Source organism: Eschrichtius robustus, chromosome 16, assembly GCF_028021215.1.
Source record: "Eschrichtius robustus isolate mEscRob2 chromosome 16, mEscRob2.pri, whole genome shotgun sequence".
Classification (NCBI taxonomy): domain Eukaryota; kingdom Metazoa; phylum Chordata; class Mammalia; order Artiodactyla; family Eschrichtiidae; genus Eschrichtius; species Eschrichtius robustus.
Window position 1 is genome coordinate 28,727,829 of NC_090839.1, and position 10,513 is coordinate 28,738,341.

Genomic DNA, 10,513 nt, shown 5'->3' on the forward strand with positions numbered 1-10,513 from the left:
AGCTCAAGAGCAGAAGGGGAAAATATGAGTTTCCCCTTTTAAAGAAAAATCAAAGGCATTCATTGGCTGATTCGTTCTTGGGGTGAACATCTCTCTTCTCCATGCTGGGGAGATCTCTGTTTCTCTGGGACAATAGGCATTGGTCAGTGCAGAGTTTGCCCATCATACTTTCTTTCCCTCTTTCCTCTGTCTCTGGGGGAACTCCTCCCCAATTCCAGGAGTCTGGATGGAACTGTCAATCAAGATGCCTGTCACTCTGGCTACAAGAGTAAGGCTTTCCAGTTAGAATGGAACTGGAGCCAGTTAGAATCTTTTCTTTCTTTAGGGGCTGTAGGGGAGGGTCTCCCTCTTCAGGCTATCAGGATGCAATCTTGGGACTGTGGTGTCATATTTATGCTACATGGAGTGAAGCTTGTCTAAAGCAGAAAAAGATGATGCTATCCAATAGAGATATAGAGAGAAGCAAAGCTAAGTGTGGCCGGAGGCCTGCCAATATTGCCCATGTGTCTGGATCCCACTACACCTGCAGCCCATTGAATTTGACCTTTATGTGAATCAATCAATTCTCTTTGTTTGTTTAATGGGATTCTGTCATAGGCAACTGAAACAATTCTGATTAATATAGTAGGCAAATTGAGACAGGTCTCCTCTTTAGAAACAGCCAGAGCAGGGATGGAGCACAGCAGACATGGAGAAGCTGAGTGAAAGTCTAAGGTTCTCTGCTGACTCACTGCAGCCCTGGCTCAAGTCACTGCCCCTCTCTGGGCCTCAGTTTCTTCATCTGTGAAACGGGCTGCTGTGGGCAGGAAATAAAATCATTTATTTATGCTTCACCTTGTTGCAAAAATGATTTGAGGCAGCTTACAGATATTATAAAACCAGAGGATAGGAAAAGAAATGGATAATGAAATTGTGAGAAGAAAGGGAAAGAATGTGAACTCAAGGATGAGGTCTGGTTCCTAAATGCCTGCCGTGAGGTTCTGAACCGATGTCAGAAGTGACCAAAAAAGTTTGTTCTGAGCTTTCCTGCAGCCAAAGCAAAGAGGGAGAAACATGGTTACATGGTTTCATGGGGGGAAAAACCCCAAACCAGTTCCTGAGAAGAAGCCCAACTTTTCCTGGGATGAAAGTCTAGACTAAATTTTCTGTGGTCCCCATTATAAGGACTTTGTGAAACACCATGATCAGAGATAAAAGACAAGTAACAGGATGGAGAAAATAGTTGCAACATATATAAATTAGAGGATTAAAATCCATAATAAATCAAGAGCTCCTACAAGTCAGTAAGAAGACAAAGCACACCATCATAAAATGGGCAAAGGAGAATAAAGACACAATTCACAACAGAATTCACAACAGAAGAAATAGCTACCAAATCAGCAAAAAACATCAAAAGAATGGGTAACACCAGTGTTGGTGAAAGTATGAGGAAATGGGCCTGCTCAGACACCTCTATTTTCTTTTAGCGCTTCTCATCATCTGAAATTTTATGTATTTATGTGTTTCTTTAGGGCTGTTTCCCCAACCAGACTCTGAGTTCTATGAGAATAAGGACTATCGCCTTTTCACTGTTAAATCCCCAGCACCTAGAACAATATCCCAGCACAGAGTAGGTGCTCAATAAATATTTAGCAAGGGCATGAGCGAGTGACATGAGTGAATGGACAGCATGTAAGTTGGTGTAATGTTCTTTGGTAGGTGATCTGGCAATATCCGCTCGAATTTTCAAGACTCACTCACTGATTCAGAAATTCCTTCCTTAGCCATCTGCTCAAGAGAAACATACAAATTCTCAAAGGAATGGGTAGAAGAATGTTCCTTATGGCATTGTTTAAATGGCAAAAGTTGGAAATAACCTAAATGCCCAAGAGCAAGGCACTGATTAAGTAAGTTATGGTACATCCCCACTATGGAATACTATGTGTACTTATTACAAAGAACAAGAACAGATCTATGATACTCATGTAGTCTGATCTCTAAGACATATTACTAAAAGAAAATAGCCAGTCATAGAGCAACAGTATGTAATATCTATGGGAAAAACAAAGACTCTATCATCCATCAATCATCTATCTATCATCTATCTTCTATCTATGTATCTATATATCTATTCCTCCATCCCCCCATTTATCATCTATCAATCTATCAATATAAACAAATAGAAAAATATCTAGGAAGGAAACACCAAACTGTTCACAGTGGTAGCTTCTGGAGAAGAGAATAAAATAAGGAGGTGTGCAAAGGGCTATTTTTACTTCAAAATTTTATTTAAGTATAAAATACATTTAAAATGTGCACAGATAGGTATGAAAGTTGGTAAGATTTCACAAACTCTACACACCCCTCTAACCAGAGCTTGGATAAAGAAAAAGAATATTGCCAGCACCCCAGGGGCCCTGCTCCTTATCCTCTCAAGGATTATCACTATCCTTCTGTCACCTTTGCCACCTTAGATTCGTTTTGCCAATTTTTGAACTTTATATAAATGGGATCATAAGGTGGATACAACTTTGTGTTTGGGCATACAACATTCTGTTTATGTGTTTCATTATTTTCACTTTTTTATAGATATATTTGTGTGCATTTCAACTATTTTCAAAGAGAATGTTCACCTGTATTCTACATATGTGAGTTGGATAATTATAATTTATTAATTAAAATGCATCAACACAGACAGGGTGCCAGCACCAACGATTTGCCTTCACTGTGTACAACAGGGAGTTACCCAAGGTAAAAAGAGAGAACTAGCAGGTCACAGGCTGCTGTTTCAGACCCCTCCTCCCAGAGCAGGCAGCTGGGGTCCTGGAACCTGTTTTGTAGGCTTTCCTTGACTATGGCTGAGGCTTTCATGGGAGTTGGAGGTTTGGCAGACGGTACTCAAGCTCCACGATAACGCAGCTTCCCTGTGGCGATCCCACCTCGCTGAACATCAGCAGGGTCTGCTTAGGCTCGTACAAACCAGAAAGGAGATGGACCTTGGTGCAGTGCAGGCTGAACCCAGGTCTGCCTGGCTTCACATTCTGAACCAATATTTTACACTTTGGTAGCGAAATAGGCAGCCAAGAAAACGATGAAGACGTGCTAACAAAGAGGCACGTGGCTGCACAGAAATCCACACCGCGGGAGGTTGGGTGGGCGTGGTGCGGGACAGAATGGGGTGCTGGGAGTTCAGGGACCCTGATGCAAAACGCAAAAGAAAAGCCTGCACGCTGGGTGGTGGCAGCTCGGGTGGGCGGAGGGCGTCTGTAAGCTGGGTGTTCCTCTGAGACCTTCTCGGCCTCTCTGGGGGCGAAAGGGCCAAAGCCTCCACTTTTGGTCAGTGGGAAACAGATTGAATAGTCTCCTTTCATCTATCGTCTGTGATTCCTTATACGCATTTCCAACGTTGCATCCGGACAGCAGGTGTTAAGTGGACAATATTTGAAAAAAAAAATTTTTTTTTTTTTAAATTTATTTATTTTTGGCTGTGTTGGGTCTTCGTTTCTGTGTGAGGGCTTTCTCTAGCTGTGGCAAGCGGGGGCCACTCTTCATCGCGGTGCGCAGGCCTCTCACTCTCGCGGCCTCTCTTGTTGCGGAGCACAGGCTCCAGACGCGCAGGCTCAGTAGTTGTGGCTCACGGGCCTAGTTGCTCCGCGGCATGTGGGATCTTCCCAGACCAGGGCTCGAACCCGTGTCCTCTGCATTGGCAGGCAGATTCTCAACCACTGCACCACCAGGGAAGCCCGAAAAAAAATTTTTTTAAGAATTTTTATTAACCATTCCCCTCCCTTCCTCCCTTCCTTCCTTCCTCCTTCCTTCCCTTTCTCTTCCTTCTCCTTTCCCTTCTTCCTCCTCTTCTTTCTTCTCTTCCTCTTCCTCTTTCTCCTTCTTTCTTCTTCTTTTCTGAATAGGTAATAGACATGCTGTACAAACACAGTACAAAAGCGTACACTGGGGAAAGTGTACACCTGCCCCCCACCTGTCCCCCAGCCACCCAGTTCCCCTTCTAGGAAGTGGCAACTGTTTTTAGCTTCTTTCTTGTGTTTCCACTCAGAAGTGGTTTATGCACTTGTGAGCATATGCACATACATTCTCTCCTCCCCTTTTTTCTTTACCAAGTGGTACCTTACTTTGCAGTGTTTTGCACTTCACTTGCTGCGACACACCCTGGCCAGCATTCTTTAGCAGTACTTAGAGATCCGCCTCTTTTAGTTTTCACAGCTGCATGAATTCCATGGTTTAGATGTGCCATCACTTATTTAATAGGATGAATGTTTAAGTTGTTTCTTGTCTTTTGTTATTACCACAAGGCTGCAATGCCTGTCCTTATGCAGACATCATTTTGTAACTATGAGTATGTGCAGAATAAACTCCTAGAACTGGAATCAGTATGGCAAAGGGGATATGTGTTTGTAACCTGCTAAATGTTCCCAAATGGCCTGACACTCCAACCAGTGTAGCAGAATTCCTGTTCCCCACTGGCCAGTCTGTCACCCAGTACTTTTCATCTAATCTGCAGTCTGTATTCCAACTTTGTCAACTGTTCCGATAATGTCCTTTATAAATTTTTTTTTTCGGTGCAAGGTGTAGTCATTACCCATTGTATTAATTGTTGTGCCTCTTTAGTCTCCTTTAATCTGGAAGAGTTTCTGACCTTTCTTTGTGTTTTATGACTTTGACATTTTTGAAGAATATAAATATGTTGTTTTATAGAATGTCACATCCCTCGCTTTGGGTTTGTGCACTGTTCCTCATGATTAGACTCAGGTTATGCCTTTTTGGCAGAATGCCTTAGAAGTGGTGCTGTATCCTTTCCCGTGTATTACATCAGCAGACACATGGTGTCAATTTGTCCCTTTATTAGTGTTAACTTTGATCACTGGGTTAAGGTGGTGTCGTTTCTCCACCATAAATGTATTACTTTTCCTTTTGTAATTAACTTTTAGGGATGTACTTTAATATCTTTATTAAATAGCTGTCCTTGTCAAATCCATTGTACATTTCAAATGTAAATTTCTTCATTGGGAGTGATGGGGAGCATTTGCTCCTGTATTTAGGAACCATTGGGTTTCCTTTTTATTAAATTTTGATAATGATTTTCTTTTCTTAAATTTAGATTTTATTTAATTCAAATTTTACTTTATTTATTCTATTTTATTTTTAAAAACCTGCATGGTTTGAGCTTAGCCCTATAGCTCTTGATCCATGATGAAAATAATAATTTTTAAAAAATCCTTATTTCTCTAGCACATCTAAGTAGGATTGCTCTCCAAAATTCATCTGGGTCTCAGGCCAAGGGATGGGCCTGGCATGCCTTGCCCTTCCTAATGACAGCCAGAGGCAATCTTTGCTGCAGGAAGGGGCAGAGAAATGCCTCCTGCTGTTCCCAGGGACTGCAGCTGTCATAGGCTGTAGGTCAGAGGTGGCCCTGGCCAAGATTACAGCCTGCCCTGGGAGCCAGCCCTAGTCCGACAGTTATCACCCCCTAACCATCCCCCGATCCCCAGTCCAGGGAAAGTCCCTCTACCCATTGCATCCTCTGGATGCTGAACCTTGCTCCAGAATGGCGGCCCCCCCCACCAATGTTGTGCTGGCCTCAGGCTCCCAGTACTGCCCCTACTACTCCAGACTGTCCCATACCACGTTTCCCACCCAGGAGAAAGCCCAGGAGTGGCCCCAGGAGAGGAAAGTTTCCAAGGCATTTTAGCCACAGATCTCTGCTCACATAAAATCCTACTCAAAACTCCAGCTCATTCAACATCTCAAGGTGGAGTTGAAAACCCTTTGTAGGTTCTACTTTTTTTCACTTTGCAAGCATTCCCAGGGGTGCATGCCAACTGCCATAAAGTCTAGACAATTGCTAATGAAATAAATTATTCATAGCCAGTAAAAGGTAAAAAATTTAAACTCTTTCAAATTATGTTATGGCTAAAAATATATTTAGTGTAGGTACATTTTAGAATATTTGATTCAATTTGATTAAAAAAAAAAAAAAAGAATGGGCCCCTGCGCGCCGGTCCAGCCAGCTCGCTCCGGCTCGCTCCGGCCCGGGGCCGCCCTCTCCCCGCCCCGCCCCCTCCCCTCCGGCCCGGGGTGCTCTAGATGCTGCGCGGAGACCCTCTGCACCCCTGCGAACATGGCGCTGCGAGTGGCGCGCAGCGTGCGGGCCGCTGTCTGCAGCCTGCGCGCCATCTCTGCGCCCAACTCGCCCTGCCCGCCGTGGCCCTGGGGACTGCGGGCGGGCGCCGTCCGGGCGCTGCGCACCGGCCCCGTTCTGCTGTCGGGTCGTAAATTCACAGACAAACATGAATGGGTAACAACAGAAAACAGTGTTGGAACAGTGGGAATCAGCAATTTTGCACAGGAAGCTTTGGGAGATGTTGTTTACAGTAGTCTGCCTGAAGTTGGGACAAAATTGAACAAACAAGAGGAATTTGGTGCTTTGGAAAGTGTGAAAGCTGCTAGTGAACTCTATTCTCCTCTATCAGGAGAAGTAACTGAAATTAATGAAGCTCTAGCAGAAAATCCAGGACTTGTCAACAAATCTTGTTATGAAGATGGTTGGCTGATCAAGATGACACTCAGTAACCCCGCAGAACTAGATGAACTAATGAGTGAAGAAGCATATGAGAAATACATAAAATCTATTGAGGAGTGAAAATGGAACCCCTAAATAAACTAGTTTGAAAAAAAAAAAAAAAAAAAGAATGCCAGGGGCCCATAGTGAGCCACCCTCTCACACCTCCGCCCTGCCAAATAAATCTGGTTTTGTCTGTCTCTACACTGTTCCCTTTAGTGTTATCCTCACTTCGCATGTTATTGATGGGACTAAGTTCTCCCCCCTTTGACAGCTCTGTGAGGCAGCCTGGTCCACCATCGTCTACCCAGCTCCAAGAATAGGGCCCTTTCATAAAAGAAAAGATTGATACATTGGGCTACATTAAATTAAGAAGCTCCTTGAGGTAAGGTGCTCAAAAAATAGCTGTTGGATAGATGGGGGAATGAATGAATGAGTAAATGAATGAGTGAGTGAATCCATGCTAGTTCCTTGTGAGGTCTGAGGGGTGTGACACCTCATTTGCGTGGTGATTACAGAGTGTTTTCAGTGTTTGGATCTGGAGGGAGAGGGACTGTCCTTTGTCCCCACTTCTCATACCCTACTGATGTGGGGAGCCACTCCCATGAGACTGTGGGCACCCTGAAGCCACCTCATCCTTCTCTGGGGGGTGTTTATTTTGATGCTGTCTGGCAAAGTGACCAGTCACATCAGTGACTCTGCCAGACCGCATGGGACTGCACTGCCCTCTCTCCACCATATCTCTGAGAGGGAGAGGAGGACACCCTGTTTTTAAGGGGGCTAACCTGGGCTCCAAGGGTGGGGATGCGGGAGGCCTTCCTTGTGGCCGGCTGGTGTTTAATGGGAAGGTCCTGGGACCACGTCTGGACATCAGCTCCCATCACCTCTAGGGGTGCTCCTGCCAGGGACACTGCACAGCTCTGGGAGAGACCTTCCACGAGGAGATCTGACCTTTTCTCCCAAGCACTAGGGCAACCTTGGCCCTGGCTGCAGGCGGGCAGCTGGAGGGAATGGAGCTGAGTTGACACGCCCACTCTGGCACTTTGTAGCCCTGTGACCTTGGGCAGGTGACTCCTCCTCTCTGGGTCATCCTGAATTTCCTCCTCAATAAAATGAGGATAATCATCCTTGCAGCCCTGCACCCACATAATGCCAACGTGAAGTTCAAACAAGAGTGGGTGTGAAAGGGCTTCGCAGGGAGCTCTACACACACAGGGTAAACATTCTTATTAAGAGAGAAATACACTTTTATTAAAGGAAAAATAAAATTCTAAAGAATGAGCTGCCCAGCATCTTTAAAAGAAGTGGCCAACAGGACAGTGCTTATTCCTGGCTCATTCCTGACCTCTTCACTCCTCCTCCACCTGGCAGGCTCCTGCACCTCTCTGAGGGGCAGTGTCTCCCCGAGAAAGCCCTGCCAGACTGCACTGTCCTCCCATCATGCCTCTTCCATCACCGCCCTAACTTATGACTGTTTACCTGACAGTCTCCCCTACTGGCCTGGGAGTTTCTCTGGGTAAGATCTGCATCTGTTTCATTTCAGAATTTCCAGCACTTAGCACAGAGCCTGGTGCATAGTAGGTACTCATAAATGTTTTTAGTCAGAGTGACTGGCTAGAGTATAGCTAATGGTGGAATATCGGGGGCTGGAGTCTAAGGTTGGCGGAAATTTAAAGCAGGCAAGTTGACACTTCCTTCCTAGCAACTTATCTGGATGACTTTCTCCATCCAGGTTTGAGACAAGGTCTAGTCTACCCCTGACTTCAGGCCAAGTGAAAGCTCCTTGGCATAAGGTGACTGACATGTCCTGGTTTGCCGAGGACTTCCTCAGTTTTAGTTCTAAAAGTCTCATTTCCCAGGCAAACCAGAGCAATTGGTCACCCTACTCTGAGTTAAGGGTCTGGGCCCTGTTTGCCACTGAATCTCTGTGGCAGATATTCTATTTGCTCACTGATCAGATATTAGAGAGCGATCAGAGAGATCAGGATCAGAAGTTCTCTCCTTCTCCCATGCTGGCAGAGCCCACCTCTCATGGTAGAGGCCAAAAATGGCAGATAGTTTCCTAGCCTCCCTTGTAGTGAGGGTTGGTCATGTGACCCAGTGGCCAATAACGCAAAAGAAAGAGTCAGCTGAGAGTTTCTGGGAAAGGGTTTCTTCCCTCTAACTATACTTATCTCCCCCACTCCCCTTCTTCCTGCTTTTGGTTATTGTCATGTGAGAATATGTTGCCTAGAGCTGTGGCAGCCATCTTGTGGCCATGAGGGAACATCCGCACAATATACTGAAGGATCAAAGGAGCCCAAAACTTTGGTGATGAATCAACCCTGGGATCAGAGATTTCTTATCGTGTGTGATAATAATAAATCCCTTTTGGTCTAATGAATGTTTTTTAGAAGAAAACATATTATAAAAATATTTTAATAATCTTGGCAATTGTCATATACCTTAGAACACAAAAAGCATGATCACAAGAAAGTTGACAAATTGGACTACACTAAAATTAAGAATTTTGTTTATCAAAATAATCATTAAGAGAACAAAAAGACAACCCATGTGCTTGGAGAAGATATGTAAAATATCTTTCCAACAAAGAACTCATCTGTATAATATATCAATGATAGATGAACAACCCAGTTTTTAAAAAGTGGAGTAAAACTTGAATAAGAACCCCACAAAAGAGGAGATCCAAATATCCAATAAACACATAAAAATGTGCTTAACTTCATTATTCATCAGGGAAATGCAAATTAAAACTACAACGTGATATAACCTCATATCCACCAGAATGGCTAAAATTGAAAAGGCTGACAATACAAAGTGTTGGTGAGGACATGGAATAACTGGAACTCTCATATTCTGGTGGTAGGATTGTATATTTGTACAATCACTTTGAAAAGTGTTGACCAGTGGTTACTAAAACTGAACACAAACTTACCCAGTGACCAGGTAACTTCATTCCTTGCTATTTACCCAAGAGGAATGAGCACATGTCCACCAAATGATTGTGTACTCATAGTTTTATTCATAATAAAGATGTTCACAGTAGCTTTATTCATAATGTCAGAACACAAGAAACACCACCAATGTCCATCAACAAGAGACTAGATAAATAAGTTGTGATATATCCATACTATTCCAAACATAATGGAATATTACATAGCAGTAAAGAAAGAATAAACTACTGATATATACAGTAACAGGGATGAATCTTAAAATCATTACATTGAGCAAAAGAAACTAGACATTAAAAAGTACATACTGTATGTTTCTTTTTTTTTTTTTAATTTTTTTTTTATAGACTTTTACTTTTTTTTTTTTAAGTATTTGTTTATTTATTTATTTATGGCTGTGTTGGGTCTTCGTTTCTGTGCGAGGGCTTTCTCTAGTTGTGGCAAGCGGGGGCCACCCCTCATCGCGGTGCGCGGACCTCTCACTATCGCGGCCTCTCTCGTTGTGGAGCACAGGCTCCAGACGCGCAGGCTCAGCAACTGTGGCCCACGGGCCCAGCCGCTCCGCGGCACGTGGGATCCTCCCAGACCAGGGCTCGAACCCGTGTCCCCTGCACCGGCAGGCAGACTCTCAACCACTGCGCCACCAGGGAAGCCCAATACTGTATGTTTCTATGAAGTTCAAGAACTGGCAAAACTAATCTATGCTGTTAGAAGTCAGGTTAGTGGTTACCCTTTGCAGTGGCGGCAGATGGAGGGAGAATTAGCCATGAAAGGGAAATGAGGTTGGCGTCCTCATTATGAGGTTCCAATAATGTTCTATATCTTGATCTGGGTGGTGGATACATCTGCAAAAATCACTGAACTATATGGCTCAAGATTTATGCACTTTATTTACGTAATACACCAATCTAAAAAGTTAAAAATAATAACATTTATGGTTTAAGTCACTTTAAATCAGGTATTCTGTTACTTGCAGCCAAAAGCACTCCAAGTAACACATTTCTTT

The 10,513-nt window shown here is 43.9% G+C and overlaps 1 protein-coding gene across 1 annotated transcript; it reads left to right on the plus strand.

Moving 5' to 3' along the window:
* Positions 1 to 6,115: 6,115 nt before the first annotated feature.
* On the plus strand, positions 6,116 to 6,672 carry LOC137750176 (glycine cleavage system H protein, mitochondrial-like). The gene has a single exon (XM_068524526.1). The coding sequence runs from the start codon at positions 6,116 to 6,118 to the stop codon at positions 6,635 to 6,637; it is 522 nt and encodes a 173-aa protein (XP_068380627.1). The 3' UTR covers positions 6,638 to 6,672.
* Positions 6,673 to 10,513: the final 3,841 nt, after the last annotated feature.